We start from the raw sequence: 18,438 nt of genomic DNA, 5'->3' as shown, positions 1-18,438 counted from the left end.
AAATAAAAATACAAATAAAATAAATTGCTATCATTTTCTGCAATTACTAGAGGCGAGCTAGGGTCTTCACTAGTACAGGTGAATGAAGCAGAGCTACAGGGCAACATGTTAAGTAACATCACTTGAGGATCCCACCCTGCAATTGCGCTAGTCATGAAGTTTCTAGTGATTGCAGGTTCTCAAGACTTCTCAAGCTGCTTTATAAAACCTCTCTAATTCCTACTCAAAATCCAGTTTTACTAATTGTAGCATAATTTAAAATGGTTAAATAGTTTTTTAAGTATAGTTGGTATACAGTGTTAGTTTCAGGTGTACAATATAGTGATTTGATATTTTTATACCTTAAAATCTGATCACCTCACTAATTCTAGTGATAATGTCACTGTGCAAACTTATCACAGTATAACTGTGTTCCCTTTCACCTTTATCACCCATCCACCCACCCCTTCCCCTATGGCAAATCTCCCTTTTGTCTGTTTCTGAGTTTTTTCTTTAGATGCCACAAATAAATGAAACCATACGGTATTCGTCCTTCTGTCTCATTTCACTTAGTATAATACTCTCTGGGTCCATCTGTGTTGTTGGAAATGGCAAGATTTCTTTCTTTTTTTTATTGCTGTGTAATATTGTGTGTATATATATATTACATCTTCTGTATAGACTCACCTATTGATAGACACTTAGGTTGCGTCCATATCTTGGCTATTGTAAATAATCCTGCAGCAAACATAGAGGTGCATGAATCTTTTCAAATTAGTGTTTTGGATTTCTTCAGATAGATAACTGGACTATAGGGTTAGATCTACTTTTAGTTTTTCGATGAATCTTCATACTGTTTTACATAGTGGCTGCACCAGTTGGCAGTTCCACCAGCAGTACACAAGGGTTCCCTTTTTTCACATCCTCACCAAAATGTTATTTGCTGACATTTTGATAATAGCCATTCTGACAGGTTCAGTGAGGTGGCATCTCATTGTGTTTTGATTTGGAAACTCTGGTGAATAGTGATGTTGAGCAACTTTTCATGTCTCTTGGCCATCTGTATGTCTTCTTTGAAGAAATGTCTCCATGTCCTCTGCCCATTTTTAATTGGATTACTTTTTTGTTATTGAGTTGTATGAATTTCTTATATAGTTTGGATACCAGCCCCTTATCAGAAACATCATTTGCGAATGTATTCTCCCATTCAGGTTGCCTTTTTGTTTTTGTTGGTTTCCTTTGCTGTGCACAAACTTTTTAGTTTGATGAAGTCCCATTTGTTTATTTTTGCTTTTGTTTTCCTTGTTCAAGGGGACATATCCAAAAAGATATTATTGACTGATGTCAGGTGGTTTACTACCTATATTTTCTAGTTTTATGGCTTCAGGTCTCATAAGTCTTTAATTCACTTTGAGTTTATTTGTATATGGTGTAAGAGTGGTGCAGTTTGGTTTTTTTTTGCATATATCTGTCCAGTTTTCTCAACACCACTTGTTGAAGAGATTGTTATTACTCCACTGTATATTTTTATCTCCTCTGTTGTAGATTAGTTGATTAAAAAGCAAGAGTTTGTTTCTGAGCTCTCTATTCTGTTCCATTGACCTATGTGTCTTTTTCTGTGGCAATCCAATCCCATTCTGTTTTGATTATTATAGCTTTATACTATCACTTGAAATCAGGGAGTGTGATTGCTTCAGAACTAGAACAAATAATCCTAATAACATTTTAGGATTATTTGTTCTAGTTCTGATTAAAATGTCATTGGTATTTTGATAGGGCGTGCATTGAATCTGTAGATTGCTTTGGGTAGTATAGATATTTTAACAATGTTAATCCTTCCTATCCATGAGCATGGTATACCCTTCCATTTATTTATATCTCAGTTTCTTCTATTTCTTATAGTTTTCCGAGCATAGAGTTTACCTCCTTGGTTATATTTATTCCTATATTTTATTCTTTTTGATGCAATTGTAAATGATTGTTTTAACTTTTTTTTCCTGATAGTTTGTTATTGGTATATAAAAATGCAACTGATTTCTGAATATTAATTTTGTATCCTGCTACTTTCCTGAACTCATTTATTAGTTCTAATAGATTTTTGGTGGATTCTTTTGAGTTCTCTATATACAGTATGTCAACTGCAGATAATGACAGTTTTACTTCTTCCTTTCCAATTTGCATGCCCTTTATTTTTTGTCTGATTGCTGTGGCCAGGACTTCCAGTATTATATTGAATAATAGTGGTGAGAGTGGGCACCCTTGTCTTGTTTCTGATCTTACGAGAAAAGCTTTCAGCTTTTCACCATTGAGCATGACTTTAGCTGTGGGCCTTTATCAAGTTGAGATAAGTTCCTTTGTTGAGAGTTTTAATAAGTGGATGTTGAATTTTGCCAAATCTTTTTTTTTTTTTTTTTTTGCATCTACTGATATGATTTTTATCCTTGATATTGTTGATGTGGTGAATCACATGGTTTTAAGGATGTTGAGCCACCCTTGCATCCCTGGATAAATCCAACTCGATCATAGTATATAATTCTTTTAATGTACTGTTGAATTTGGTTTGCTAGTATTTTGCTGAGAATTTTGGCAGGTATGTTCATCACAGATATTGGCCTATGAGTCTGTAATGTCTTTGGTTTGGTATCAGGGTTATGCTGGCTTCATAGAATGAATTTAGAAGCATCCCTTTTCAATATTTTTGGAATAGTTTGAGGACAGTTACTAATACTTTAAATATTTGAAAAAAAAATTATTTTTAATAAATGTTTGGTAGAATTTACCTGTGAAGCCATCTGGTCTTGGGCTTTTGTTTGTTGGGAGTTATGTTTATTGAGAGTTTTGAATACTGCTTCAATTTTATTGCTGGGAATTCTTCTATTTAGATTGTTTCTTCCTGGTTTAGTCTTGGAAGGTTGTATGTTTCTAGAAATTTATCCAATCCTTCTTGATTGCCCAGTTTGTTCACATATATTGTTCACAGTATTCTTTAATGATCCTTTGTATTTGATGAGTCTTCCTGGAGGCTTGCCAGTTTTTTCAACAAACCAGCTCTTAGTTTCTTTAATCTTTTTTATTTTCTATTTCATTTATTTCTGCTCTGATCTTTATTATTTCCTTCCTTCTAGTGTTCCTCTTTTTCTAGTTTTTTTTTTTTTTAGGTGTAGATTTAGATTGTTTATTTGAGGATTTTCCTGCTTCTTGAGATAGGCTTGTATAGCTATAAACTTTCCTCTTATGACTGCTTTTGCTGCATCCCATAAATTTTGTAAGATATTTTCATTTTCATTGTCTCAAGGTAACGTTTTATTCCATTTGAGCCAGTGGTTGTTTAGAAGCATAGTGTTAATCTCCATGTATTTGTGTCTTTCCAGTTTCTTCTTGTAGTTGATTTCTAGTCTTATGCCATTTTGGTCAGAAAATATGCTTGATATAATTTCAGTCTTCTTGAATTTATTGAAGCTTGTTTTGTGGACCCACATGTGATCTATTCTGGAAAATGTTCCATGTGCACTTGAGAAAAATGTATAATATGCAGTTTTTGGATGAAATGCTCTGCAAATATCAAGTCAAATTGGTCTAATGTAGCATTTAAGGTTAAATTTTCTGTCTGAATGATAGATCCATTGAGGTAAGTGGAGTATTACAGTCCCCAACTATTATAGTATGATTGTTAATTTCTGCATTTATGTCCATTAACATTTGCTTTATATACTTGGGTGCGTATTTACAATTGTCATAATTAATCTCTTCTTAGATTGACCCCTTTAAAATTATGTAATGTCTTTGTCTCTTTTCACATTCTTTGTTTGAAGTCTATTTTGTCTAAGTGTTGCTAACCCAGCTTCTTTGTTTTTGTTTGCGTGGAATATCTTTGTCTTAACATTTCATTTTCAGTCTGTTTTTTGATGTAAAGTGAGTCTCTTGTAAGCAGCATATAGATGGGTCATTTTTTTTAATCCGTTCTGCCACAGTCTTGATTGGAGCAATTAAGTAAATGTAATTACTTAAATTACATTTAAAGTAATTATTGATAGGTATATGCTTATCGTTTTTGTTCTTCACTGTTCCTTTCTTCCCTTGATCTTTCCTTTTGATTGGATATCTTTGGTTTATAGTTACCATGAGGTTCATATGTATCCGTTTCTACGGCAGTCTATTTAAAGCTGATAGGCATTTTAGGTCTCAATTGCATTCTAAAAGCACATTTATTCTTCTCCCACTGTTTTTGAAATCAGTTTTATATCTTTGTTTCGTGTATCCTAATTTTTTATTGTAGTTAATTTTGCTACTATTGTCCTTTAACGTTCATGTTAGCTTTTTAGGTGGTTTATTCACTGACTGTAATTTGCCTTTACCAGTGAGATTTTTTTTTTTTTTCCGTATTTTCTTATTTCTGGTTATGGCATGTTCTTTTCTGCATAAAGAAGACCCTTTCACAATTCTTGTAAAGCCGGTTCATTGTGTCAACTCTTTTCAGTTTTTGTCTGGGAAACTTTTTCCTTCATATCTGAATGATAACCTTGTTGGATATAGTATTCCAGATTGCAGCCCTGGGTCTGGTTACTTTCTTTGAGTAGGGCAGTGCCCCACACCAGCTCTGTACTCTCTCCAGGAGGGTCAGCCCTACATGAGCACAGTAGCATTCCATTATCTCTGCACTTTTTCTGGAGGGTATCCCTGCAGGCTGGTACCATAGCATTTTGTTCACTCTCTCTCCAGGCGGGTAGTCCCATGTGCACAGCCAAGTGGGTGCATGAAGCAGCACCCTGAAGTTCGGCCAGAGAACCTGGATGAAGCTCCTGCCCACTATCCATATTCAGGGGAAATGTAAACAGTGGCATTCACTGGTTCCTCTGTTTTTCCCTTAACTCCCAGAGAGCTCTTGTGGCTTTATGCAGTCTGTCTTGCTTTTTGTGCAAAAGCTGTTCGGTTGGCTCGCTCTGAATATAGGTGTACATTGGATGTGTTCTTGGAAGGGGGCGAGCTCAGCATCCACCAACGCTGCCATGTTGGGCCCTCCCTCCAAAAACAGTTAACTGTTAACAGTGTTGGGATATTGGTGCGGATGACACTAAGCCTTGAAAGCTACATCTCCTCCAGTTCATTCTCATAAGTAAAATCCCCTTTATATCTTGAAGTCAGACAAATTGGTATCGTAACCTGGGTTTCACCTTTTACTAGCTACTTGACCATGTACACACTATCTTCAGTGTAAATTTCATCTGTGAGGCATGACGGTAATTATTTGAAACATAGTTTTAAAAACAAACTATGGAAAGTACACAGCACACAAGACTTAATGTATATTCCTTTTCCCTTCTCTATATTTTCACTTTCTAGGTCTCTTGTGCTTTAGGGATGGAAACATCATGGAGATAGTTAATGAAGTCAAAAAGGCTGAGTGGCTTTGCTGTGGGGAATTCAGGGCAAATACATAGGCACAAGAGAAGTGCTGTCCTTCTGCCTAAGTCGGCTTATACCGTGCTGTCAAGCTTGAAATAACGCAGTCTGAACAGTGTGGCCACAGACTGTTAGCTTTAGAACAGCATCTGTGTTAGGACTGGCTGAAGGCAGTTACCTTTCACCTGGATGGAAGAGATTTGTCGTCCAAATGCTGGGCACTCTGACCTAGCCTTTCTGTTAACATACATTCTGAAGCCTGCCACTTTGCACAAAGGCATCACCCAAACTATTGAATAGATATTAGTAAATCTAATAGGGATGAGAAATCAGTCCTCCCTTGTTTTACTCATTTAAAATAAGCAAATATCAGGTTAACAGGACTATATACTCACGTGAGGCTCAGGACTGACATGTGACAATCAAATTTTATATTTGATCTCCGTGGGCCATAGAGAAACATGGTGAAATTCATTCTGTACATTCAGTGGGTTTTAAAACCGCCAGTATTTTACAGCTTCCAATTTATCCAAGATGAATATCATTTTCTTGGACAATAAGTTTTAAAGATTAATGGAGCTTCACATCCTGAAAACCAGTGTCAGGGGTATGCATGGAGTTTCACTCACTCAGAGGCTGATCACAGCTTCCTGGTAGGAAACGTAGGCTGCTCGTGGCCGACGTCTTCCGAGGTGCAGGCGATGGAGCAAGATGGGAAAGGGTAGTGCAGGGGGGCAGTCAGCAACCTAGTGCAAGTTCTTAATTTACAAATTAAAAAGGAAAAGATAACATGATAGAAAATGAGCCAAGTACAGGAATAGGCATTCCTCAGAAACACAAACGGGCGATAAATTTATGTCAAAATGGTTCAGTTCAGTTGTCAGAGAAGTTAAAATTGAAGTGATATAAAGTTGTCCACTTTGTACCCAAAGCTGACACAGTTGGTATAAGAGCTTTTTGGGAGAAGTGGTTTGGTAACATCAAAAAATTTAAATTTGGCTTATCTTTTGACCCAGACATCCCCCGCTTTCAGAAATTTATCGTGGAGAAATATTTACAAGAGTGCGTGATGATGTGTGTGCCAGGATTCCTCAGTGCAGCATTGTTTGCAACAGCAGAAAAACTGGGAGGCTTATGTGCATGATGGGAGAATGTTTAAATGGTGATACACTCTCATTATGGTATGTTGCAGCCAAAATGTGATTAACATAGAAAGATATAAAGTAAAAAAAGTCAGACTGTAGTATATCCAAATAGTTGTTTCAAAACAATGTGTAAGTGCACCAAAAAAGTTCTGGAACAAGATACACCGAACTTTATGGCTGTTAACTCTGGGGAAGAAGGGATGAAGCAGACTTGCCCTTGTACTTTTTGCTCTATATGCTTTTGTGTCATTTGATTCTTTTTAAAAAACTATTCTTTGTAAATCAGTTTAAAAACAGTATATATATATATATTTTTAATTCCAAAGTGATTCTCGTGTATATGTAGGCTTGGGGACCTCTGCAAAACCACCCTACCAGGTCACTTACTCCCTTGAGATGCTTGTAAAGTCCTCAGTTGCAATCCTGAGTACCAAGTCCTACCTGCGGGAGGAGTTTCTTCGAAGATCACCGGACAAAGATGGAAAAGCAGGGAGTTGGATAGTTAACTAAAGATGTTTTTCCTAAAGCTCCTGCAGGTGAGTACAATTGGTTTTCGATGTCCAACAGTATATATAGATGTAGAAATGTGTGTGTGCATGCACCTGTTTGTATTGTTGCTTAGATGATAATTTACGGGAATATTTAACAATGGAGAGGTACAAATCCGTACTTGATTCTGCTAACAATGGAGAGATACAAATCCATACTTGATTCTGCCTCCTACACATGAAATAAAGTAAATGAGATGTTAGGATTGGGCCCTGGTAATAGAGAAGGGTGATTTAAAGCACTTATCCAAGGTAAACACATGGTCTTTTAAAGCTAAAATAGAATTGTCTATTTAGAAAAGTATTTCAAGGCCTGCCCTCCAGTCTGTTAGAGGGCACAGGTCTCATTATCAGAGCCTCGGTGTCTCACGACAGTCTTGTTTTCAGCTGAGTGTGGTTTACAGGGAAACCACAAACACTGAAATAGTCCTAAGACAAAACAGAAGAGATGGGTATAGTTATCTAATCACAACCAAAGTAACAGCAGATAAACCTCTAAGATCCGTGGGCTTTAAGGTTGTTTGGAAAAGATTGGAGGGTTCTAAACACCACCTAGATGTACTGATTGAAAGTAGCCTGGATTGTGACAATTTACATTCCCAATAACCCTGGCAAATAGTGAAAAGTACCTATTTAAATAATTCGGGCCCCAAAGTACCCAAATATTTGCTTATTAAAAAACTGAAAAGGACAAAAAGGGAAATTACTACTTACCTCAGAGTTGTTGCTGGTATTCAGTGGTAGTAAAACTGCCTCACAAAATATCTGGGAAACAGCCCTTACCTACTTGAGACACCAAAAGGAGAAACTGCAAAGACATCGGAAGTCGACCTACTTTAAAAAGACTGTCAAAAAGTGCTGTAATAAAAATTGAAAAGCAAAAGATAATTTGGAGAGAATTTATAACATAATAAAAGGTTAATATCCTGAATATATAAATCAAAAGGAAAAAGATGAATAGCCTGGAGGGATCATCTGTTCTTTTTTTACTGCTCAGGAACCCTTTCCTTCATTAACAACCCTTCCTAGTGGTGAAATCATACTATACGATTTAGTGAAAACCTTCCTCACATCTACCAAATTGGGCACTTGAAGTGGGTCTAGGAGTATTGGCCACATACATACCCATGCACTGCAAATGGAAACTTGATATGTGATGAAAGAAACACTCAGTACAATAGAAATAAAAATGTAAATGAAAACATCAGAAGACACCTTTTCCCATCTATCAAAATGGGTGTTTTCTGCCTTTCGCATTTTCCAAATACCAAGTCTCGGTAAAGGAGTGGATTATCCAACGCATGCTAAATTGCTCAATGAAAGGTTGTTGGGACAGGAAAAAGCCCATGTTTATAATAGAGTTCTGGTGACCATATCTTAACCAGACTGAGTTAGCGTCATTAACACAATGACTAGGTACCTCTTGATGTGATGCAATGTGAAGTACACGGCAATCCTTATGAAGGATCCTTGCCAGATGTAATCAAACCTCTAAACCTAACCAGATTTGCAGGAAATGTAGGAGGGAGAGGAATGAATTAAAGGACACGTAAACACACAAATCCAAGATATAGGACATTACAGTAAAAAAGGTTTTAGTTCTGGATTAATAAACTGAAACATAACAACCAAATGCAATGCATGAAACTTATCTGAATCCTGATTCTAAAAATAAGCTGTAAAGACCTTTGGAAGACAGTTGCAGAAATTTGAATATGGACTGAATATTAGGTGTTGAGAAATTTTCGTAGATATTGTTGTGGTTATATTGGAAACTATCCTAGAAAATGTATAGGGGTGAAATAGAATTCAGCATAAATATGCACATGCACACATTTATATACAGAAAATAGGGTAAAGTATTGATTGCTGAATCTGCCCAAATAGTCTGTTTCAGGGATGGTTACACATTCTTTATAATACTCCCAAATTAGAAATGTCTTACAAAGGTGTTGGGTAAACTGGCACAACCATACAATGGACAGCTAATTCTGAAAATTTGTAAGACGAGATACGACATGAAAAGTTTCTGTGAAAATATGAAAGCCCAGATTTTATGACCCGTCTTTCAAATGAAATCTCTTCCCTGTAGCTTCTCAATCTGAAACACTTCCCTTTCCCCACTTGGCATTGAGTGCTGACCAGTCCCTGCCCATTTGACAACTTTACTGCAAGCTTGCTGAGGCTGGGATCCTGTTTGTTCATTAGGACCAGTGTAAGTAGAGGTCACCCTAATGAAAGGAAGAACAAAAAATTAAAAGAGGAAGAGGCGGGTAGTGAGGTCTTATCAGTATTCAGTCAGAGGCTGGAGGGTCAGGTGTTGGGATATTGTGGGGAGTGGGGAGGGAATAAATTAAAACAGCCACCAGTTGCTGAGTGTTTATGCCACCGATTTTGCTAAAGCGTTCTCCATACATTATATCTAATGTGATTCTTGCTTTTACTTGCTAGATACCGAATCAACATTTTAGAAATGAGAAAAGAAACCCAGATAGGTCGGTCACATAGCAAACTGGAGAGCCAGGATTCAAATTCAGAAAGTTAGGTTTTTTTCTGATATAAAACCACTGAGTATTTCTTTCAGAGTGGCAAAGTGAGGAAAGGACCAGATGGCCTTTAGATTCCTTTCAATACCTTCATTCTACAAATGTCTACGCAGCAAACAAATTGAAAATAGGCAAACTTGGTCACTGTTGCACCTGGCAGTTGACGTAAAAAGGATAAAAAGCCACACTGGTGATATCAGGCTTATTTGTGTATATTAAGGTTTTGAAAATAAACTGAACAGGAGGATGAGCTACCCTCTACCCATACTTTTCCCATTTCAACAATAAATACATATTGTGAATCAGAGTGCATTATTCCATGGGAGACTCCTTGGCTGTAAATGGTAATTAATAGAGTGATTTTAGGAATTTTTTTTTTTTATTCAGGCAAAATGGAAACATGATTCAACTCCAATGATGTTCTCTTATTAATTTTTTTTTTTTTTTTACAGCTCTATCCTCTTGTGAAAAGGAAAGCATTTGAAGGTGAACAAATCAATTACATTTTTTTTTTTACAGCAATTAATCCTCATTATAGAGAACAAACAAAAGATCTGTGGCACATTCTCTTTGGAAAGATCTTTTGCAAATTTTTCTTCTAAAAAAAACAAACAAAAAAAACAACAACAACAAAAAAAACCAACCAAACTATAATTCTCACAGATCACATACGTCTCTTTCCAAGGACTATACAAGGCAGCTATATTTTATTCACAAAAGCCCCAAGTTTCAGTTCCATTACTGAAGAAGATAAAATACATGGAGTCCCCTTTATTTGTGTTGCACATCTTCCCATCGAGAGCATCACTCCTTCCCTATTCTACAAACAAAATCACTGTGTGGACTAGACAGCTGGCACATTACTCCACAATAATTAAAGAAAAATTCATATTATTTTAGAGATAAACCAGTGATCTTCATTTATCAACTGGACAACTTATTCCTTTTTAAAACAATTTTAATAATACCAAGATTTGACTAAATCTCAAGTTTTAAGAAAGCAAAAAATATATAATATAATATAATATATAATGGTAATAAATAAAAAAAAAAAGGCAACCCTGCTCAGGTATCATCCTAAACATCACATTCAGACAAAAAGAAAAAAATTAAAACCAGATTTGGGACATACGCGCACACACGCACACACACACGACAAGAACAGTGTACACTTGTTTTCCGGGGGGTGTGCAGTAATTTTAAGGGTACATGCCGATGGCCTGAACAAAAGGCGAAGTCAATACTGTCATTGTTAAGCATCGCTTAAACATCTACTTTTACACAAAGCAAGTTACCTTCTTAGGTCAGCCACTGCCTAAGAAGCACCCTCACTGTCCATGGTCTCATTCCCTCGTCCTTCTAGGCCAATACAGTAATATCTGGGCTCACAGAGAACTGTATGTTTCCTTCCTGCCCTCTTGGGTAGAGAAATATAGGCACTTCTCTAGGCATCACAGTACCTGTTGATATCTGACACACACTGGAACAGAATATAGTGCGATCTCCCCGCCCCCCAACCCCCAAGCCCCAGGACAATAGGAAATTTACAGCCACCTTGAGAAAGGTGGCGGATGGTGCTTGTCAACTCATCATAAATAAAAACTAAGGAACATGGCCAGTGGTCACAATTCATTCTCAGTCACTGAGAGACCAACACGACGAGATTGCATATTTGAGATTTATATGGTAGAAGTACCACTTGGATTGTTTGAAGAAAATCCCCAATATGATGCTATTCTGCCATTTCACCTCCTGCAAAGAAAATGTCATAAAAAAAGGGGGGGAGGGGGACAGAAAAACCTTACATCCATAAACTCTCAACAGGACTAAAAACAAAAGTGGCGACCCACTAGAGAAAGGGAAGAAAGAAGCCAGTACCGTCATGACTCCGACCGACACCCCTCCACAGTCACAATGCAGAACTCATTTCCCAGTGAGCAAACTTTCATATGTGTTTCAAAAAGAAGCCCAAATATTCTTGCAAAATTTAAATACTGCTCATCAGTGGTAAAGAGTATAATAAATGAAGTGGCAAAGTTTTTTCAAAGATTTTGTGTAGTGTCTGGGAAAATAAATCCTGAAGAAAAAATTTTGTAGAATCTGTGGTAGGAGGTAGGGGATCAAGCCTTATTTGATTCAGTTACCTTAAGATGCATAAATACATCTTAAACTTCGTGAAGCAGAAGAGCAAAAGGTGCAAGACTCACATAACATCTCTTAACAGCCATAGCAAAACAAATATAGCATTATTCCAAAAGTAGGTTCGGACAACAAAAAGCACAAGAAATATATCCAATTCAACCCACGTCTTATTCTGTGTGCATATCTATGTAAACGTACACATATATCTCCCTTCATATATCAATGCTAAGAGTTCTGTTTACTTTGGAGAGTACGATGGTTTCTTTTTACTGCTAAAAATACTGAACAGGAATCAGAATAAAATAGTAAGCTCCTGACCTTTACAATATTTAAGGTACCAATTAAAGCAAGTTTTTAGCCAGGAAGGGGTGGTTTTTTAGCTTCTAAACATCCTGAGTTCTGGAATTAAAGGATATAGAACAAGGGAGATAAGTGTGATCCAATTTGTCTAAGGGAAATAGCTAAAACATTTTGGTCAAAACAGATCTATAAAATAAAGGCTCTTTTGTTCAAAGAGATCAGATGCTTTTGGCATTCGGTGTTGTGATTAAATCATAATATCAGATAAGTCATTCTATTGTAGTTCCAGTCCTGACAACATGCCTACTAGACACTGCAACTCTTCACCACGGCCAGTATGCGGCCTATGTTTTCACATTCTTAACCCAGTGTAATTTGGTAAATTCCAGTACATGTTTTTCTTTGTTTAGCAAGGCCCTTAGTCTGGCTAAGACCTCAAGTTCAATGATTCACATTTTAATTATCTCCAGAAAGAACAGAAACATTCAACATTTTTATAAGTAAAACAGTGTTTTTCCACTTCCTAGCAAAGACACACACACGCACACACACACGCACACACACACACACAAACTGTAGTGCCAAAGGCAAGATTTTTTTATACTCAATTTTCACAAGATGTTTTGTATTTGTCTCACTGTGAAGTGTGTACTATTACTGTTTTAAGAACGTCACATAGTCAAAGGCTTAATTTTATAATCTAGTCCTTTCAATTTTCAGCACAAATTTTGCCTTTGGGACTTTAAGCATGCAGTGAAAAAGTGCAAATGATTTAAAAAGCCTTTTGATTTCTATATACAACTGTAACAGCAAAAAGATCTTATGAACATTAGGGACTCATCAGCCACCACCTTTTACATACTCTATTTAAAAAGTAGGTATTAGCAATTCTTTTAGGTATAATGCATGTTGCAGTATGAATCAGAAACAGTCCATGATCAAAATAGTACAAACTGATCTCTGCAAATTCATTAGTTTTTCCAAGGGATAAATAAGATTTTAATATAAAGGTCAGGGGAAAGAAAAAAACAATAAGGCCACTGAAAGAGCATCACTTCTTTTAGAATTGGCTAAGAAATCGAGTTGGAAACGCCCGTGGTCACGGACGCGCTGTGGCTGGCTGACAGGACACACACCCACTCTGGCACTATCTGCATAGATCAGAACCCGTTCCAAAGAACACATCCCTCCAAATTAACAGGTGGCTTATACTGGGGAGCGGTGAGGTAAAGGGGCGGGGGAGCAGAAATGGCCCAGAGAATAAGGGGAAGATAAAAAGACGTTAAATAATTACATAAGCCTGATTCTGGTGTCTCCTACATATAAGAGATGGACACTCGATGCCACAAGCACACAACCCGCCAGGCAATTACTGTTCATTTAACGACAGGCTGCTTTCTAAATGAGTAATTTAAAAAGGACCAAGACTTTTTGCTTTAGAACATCAATAAATGAAATTGGTCCATCAAGCTTACACGTGAAGTTCTTATGCTCAGATATTACTCCTGCTGTAATTCTCTGGCTTTAACCTAAATATAAAGTAACAGACCCCTGCCCTAAGTAGTGATGACAACAGAACAGGCTGGATAAGACACTGACGTAAGAGCTTCACACGATTCATACTGTGAAAAACAAGCATCACTCCCATCTTCAACATATCCCTTTATATATTTGCCAAATTACTAAGAAAGTTCTTACATTCGTCACATGGACCTCAGACTTCTTCATTATAAATAAAGATGGTAATCCCTTCTTCACTAGTAAGTAAATAGGAAAATGTCAAACGTGCTTGGTAGGAAACATGTTAGAGGGGCAGTAAGGGATGAAAGAAGAAGAAAAATAATCCAATTGTCGAGATAATACTCCTCAATTTTATTACATGTGCAAACTCTACTTCTAAAAGGGGTAAAAAGAATTGGCTTTTAAAAACACTGCACTCGAAATAATGCTTCCGATAATAACTTCAAAGTATCAATGAAAAAGAAAATCTGTGCTTATGATATGTAGGAATTCTGATGTGTTCTTTCATTTTAGCTCATTCAAAACAAACTTGGTTTAATGTATATAACATGGCAATAACAACTTATAGGAAGGCCACGGTTCCTCTTCAATCTGTCAAATCTAATTGATTGAGAACACTCTGGAGTAAAGGCATGTGGTGATGATTTTTTTTTTTAATCTAATTCACCACCCCAAATCTCCACATCCTCTCTGGAAGTTAATTTCCCCTAGACAATCAAGGGCTCTGAAAAGTCTAGTTTTGCTATAAATATAAAATAATTTGTAGCAGAAAAATATAGCCTCTCTAAGAAGTAGATTTAATTTTTCTTTGTTCGCTGACAAACTCTGAGTTGGTTAGACAACATGGATTACCACATAACTGTAGACCACAGATCAGCACCTCAAATTCCAGCTCTACTTAAACAAAAATTAAAAAGCCCTTTAGCCAACTGGTCACGTATAAACGTTGATTCCCTTCTTCCCCAAGGTAGAAAATTCAGTTGATGGCAAATGCCTTTTGCTGAGGCAGGGGGTGGGAACGGCAGCGCCACGTCCCCCGTGGCTTCCCCGTGTGCTGAGCTCCTCTTTCTGCTGTTCCGACTTGGGCCGACTTTCAGCACAGTAATGAAGAAGCCAGAGCTGGAGTGAACGTGCAGCACTCCAGGCACAGGGCGGGGCGTGGGTGGCTGCCTTCAATTCTATAAATTATGACAATACTTGGTATTATCAAAGCCACTGTTCAAATGGCAGAGAGTGGGGTACAGTGGAGTCTTTTACAATTTATGTTTTACAGATGACTGTTAGAATTTACCAAACGAATATTTCCCCAAAAAACTTAAAAGAAAAAATCATCCACAAAACCCTACACCAAAATTCATTGTTAAAAATATTTCCTTTTGGGAATGGACTAGCGTGGCTACTGAGATGACGTGAATTTGCTTTCAGAGCTGAAACTGTTTTCCCTCATTTCATTTGCGACTTGCATCCTGCTGGTTAAAAAATACAGAAATGTTTCTAGACCATCATATGCCCCTCTTAGGCTACATTGCACTCTGTCCTTTAGTTAGGAAAGGCAAGATCATCTCTGAAGCCAGCCTCCTCGTTTCTGCGTCTGCATAACCATCCTGCGTAACCAATGATCACACAGTTCTTGAGAGTTTCAGTGGACAAATGTCCTGGCCATCTCATGGTGCTTCTCTTCTCAAGTTTCGTGTCCTGATAAGACAAATGTCTGGACTGTTTTTCAGGCTTCCAATGTGCAAAAAAGTTCCCAAGACATGAAATCAACTTGGGGCTTTGTTAAGGTATTTTGGTTCCTTGTTTTAGCCATTGAAAGCCCTGTCTTGTGTAGTGCACCAGATCCGTCAAACTGCTGTTGAGGGCCAAGGTGCACACACTTGTGCTGAGCTGAGCAAAAAACTCTGCAAACAAAGCAAAAGCAAACCAAGTAAACATACTTGCGCGCACAAAAATAAAAATGGAAACAAAAAGTCAAGGTCCCAGAAACAATCCCCACAATATTCTGTACTTCATGTACCAGAGCAAAAAATTACAATCTACTGTTATGGCTTGCTATGGGTTTTATTTCAGAGTTGAATCCATAATGCCTAGCAAAGCATCATTAGTTTGCTAAGAAAGTTCTAAGAGGCTGTGAGGTAGTTAAGTGGCTACGGCCAGGAAAAAATATGTAATATCATGAAACCAGTACTTACATATAAGTATTTACTCAGTGGTCACTGGCACGCATACCGAGCAGTTCCTCTAACAGCATGCTCCACCATCTCCTAAACCTTCGATTTCTCCAAGGGCCTTCTTCTCACACAAGTTTTTTTTTTTAAATTCCACCCCCCCAACCCCACCCTACCTTCCACCCCTGACCTATGAATGTTGCCATCTCCCCTTAAGAACTGGATCTCTGAAGGTGGGGCGTCTCCTCCCACACGCTCGTGGCGCAAACCGGGGACCTGGTGCACCCGGGGGATGGGCTGTGGCTCCGCTGAGGCTGGAACCCAAGACCTTCTGCGTGTAAAGCAGACGTGCTAATCACTGCTCTACGGAACCACTCCTCACACAAGTTTTAAGAATGTTTACTTATGCCATATTTCTTGTACTGTCGCTAACTATCTTTCTTAACATACAATGAAAACAAACTCTGTACTGAAGTTATGCTACTTCATATCCCAAACTTGCTGAGCCTCGGGAGAGCCAGTGACTTCCTTTCTTCATTTGCCCTGCCCTTTTGCTAGCATTTCAGTTCAGGCTGGAAGGATGATGCCCGAACTTGTGAAGGTGCTGAAGCCACTTCTAATTTAATTTTGCTAAAATCTAGCCAAAGAAAGTCAGCTCCATGCCACAGAGCTCAGAAAAGAACTACGACTAGGTTATGAGGCAGAATAGAGAAAATTTAAGAACAAATAACTACACGTTTCCTTCTCTTCAAAGAAATGAACATAAAATACAAATGATGCTATTCCCTGCCAGGCGCCATGCCCCGGTGATTACCACCCGAGCCATTTACCTTTATTCTTCCTTGTAAGGACCTCAGCCTGTTCCCAAAGATCAAAGGCGGTAAGGATGTGGGAAGTAACGGTGATATAGGAAGACGTCATGTTTTGGATGGTGGCAGGCATGCCCCCGCTGCCCACGCTGCCAGCGCTTGACTGGGACCCTACGGAGCTGGCAGAAGGCACTGGAGAGAGGGGGGATGGTGTGCCTGTGCTTCTGAAAGGCGAAAGAAAAGGAAGAACTGATTAATCACCAAAACCTCCAGATTACAGACTTCCTGTCTCTGGAACTATAGGCCAGGTCGCGAAGTTTCGGTGTGTACTAGCCAAAATGACAATCACTCCTATAAGGTCCAACAGACAGGAAAAAATGCCCTTCACTCAGTATTTCTGGATTTATTCCATAAAATACAGGGGGAGGGGATCCAGCAAACGGAAAGAATAACTAGATGGAGGCTGGGCATCCTTCACTGGGCATAGAATCAGGTGGGCAAGTCTGTATCCCCAACCCGCTTTCCCAGGCTGTTTACATCGCCCACTCCCTAGGCCTGGAGTCCCTTCCTCTCCTCACCCCTACTCCGACTTCTCCTAGGAAGACAGTGCTGCCCTGTGAAGGCAGTCCCAATCACCTATATATTCGTTCTTTCGTCCACTCAATGAACAGTAGCAGGGCACCTACTCTGCCCCTGGCACTCTTCCAGACGCCTGGGCGACATCAAGGCTTCCTTTCTGCCACTGACTTTGTTTCCTTGCATTTATTTATTAGCTTGTCTATTGCATTTCTCGCATTCCATTATATTTTTCTGTTTATTCCTTTTCCTGAGTCACAAGCATCTTGAAGGCAGGCACCATTTCTTATTAATCTTTGCATTTCTAGCATTTAGCAGAGTAGGTGCAAAGAGTAGGCTTTTGATAAATATCTGCTGAATCAATGACTGAATGCAGTAAAACAGCCTACGCGGAGACCAGGTGAGGAAGCATCATGTATCAGGGGATTCATAATCTTCCCTCTGCTCTCCTCTTGACTATATACCAGTACATGCAAGTTAACAAGTGCCTTGAGGTGGATAAAATGAGAAACACAAGTGAAATCACTTAGGCCTACTGGATATAAAATGGAAAAATAGGTCAGCAGCAGTAACCTCGTAATGAGAGTTGCAGTAACCTGCTCTTTGAGTTGCATGAATCCTAAGTGTCCCCAGCAGCGCACACAATTTGAAGGACTAGAGTGAAGCTCCACAACAGCAGTGAGTCTCGTCTACTTTGTTTACTGCTGTATCCCCTGGACCTAAAACAAGGTTTGGTGCAAAGAAAGTACTCGGTCTATGTTGGTTGGACAAATGCTAATGGAGTTATCCAAAATAATGTGACTGACAATGTATTAACTTAAAATAATATCTCAGAGGTGGGAGTCATGAAAATTTTCAGAGGTGAAAAGTTATTTCTCAGGACTTTTTTTAAGAGAGGCCATATAGGTGTCTCTTCTTTTGAATGTGCTGGAAACAGGGCAATCTTCTAGGTGATAATCTCAAAACAGCAAAACCTATCAGAACTAGGAACTTGTCATGAAGTATGACCAAATTTAAAAAATATTAGGCAGCTACTACAGAGAAGAAAATTCTAAGGATCCTGTTTTTCAACATCTTATGGCACAGATGAACAATTTCAATTTACAAAGTGGGGAAATTTTTAACTAAAGATGATCGTTTATGTTCTTAATGTCACTGTTATGGATCCTGCAGAAGATGGAGGGCCTATGGTCTGGAGAGTTGTTAATTTGCTGAAACGCCAAGATGCCGTGTAAATAGAAAAGAGTTTTTGGCTCTGGTTCTGTTGGCTCTGCCTCTAGTTGTTTTGTGTCCTTAGGCATAGC

The 18,438-nt window shown here is 38.2% G+C and overlaps 1 protein-coding gene across 3 annotated transcripts in view; it reads right to left on the bottom strand.

The window, feature by feature from the left end:
- Positions 1–10,050: 10,050 nt before the first annotated feature.
- AFF1 (ALF transcription elongation factor 1) overlaps positions 10,051–18,438 on the bottom strand; it is a 167,619-nt gene continuing 159,231 nt past the window's right edge. For all 3 annotated transcript variants that reach the window (XM_039845645.1, XM_039845646.1, XM_039845647.1), the window contains 2 exons: positions 16,580–16,782; positions 10,051–15,482 (listed from right to left, as the gene is read on the bottom strand). In XM_039845645.1, the coding sequence (XP_039701579.1) occupies positions 15,361–15,482; positions 16,580–16,782 (325 nt within the window). In that variant the 3' untranslated portion in view covers positions 10,051–15,360. The remainder of the gene's footprint in view (positions 15,483–16,579; positions 16,783–18,438) is intronic.

This window comes from Pteropus medius, unplaced genomic scaffold (assembly GCF_902729225.1).
Source record: "Pteropus medius unplaced genomic scaffold, Ma_sr-lr_union100, whole genome shotgun sequence".
NCBI lineage: Eukaryota > Metazoa > Chordata > Mammalia > Chiroptera > Pteropodidae > Pteropus > Pteropus medius.
Note: the sequence above shows the minus strand (reverse complement) of the source record. Positions and strands in the feature narration are given on the sequence as shown.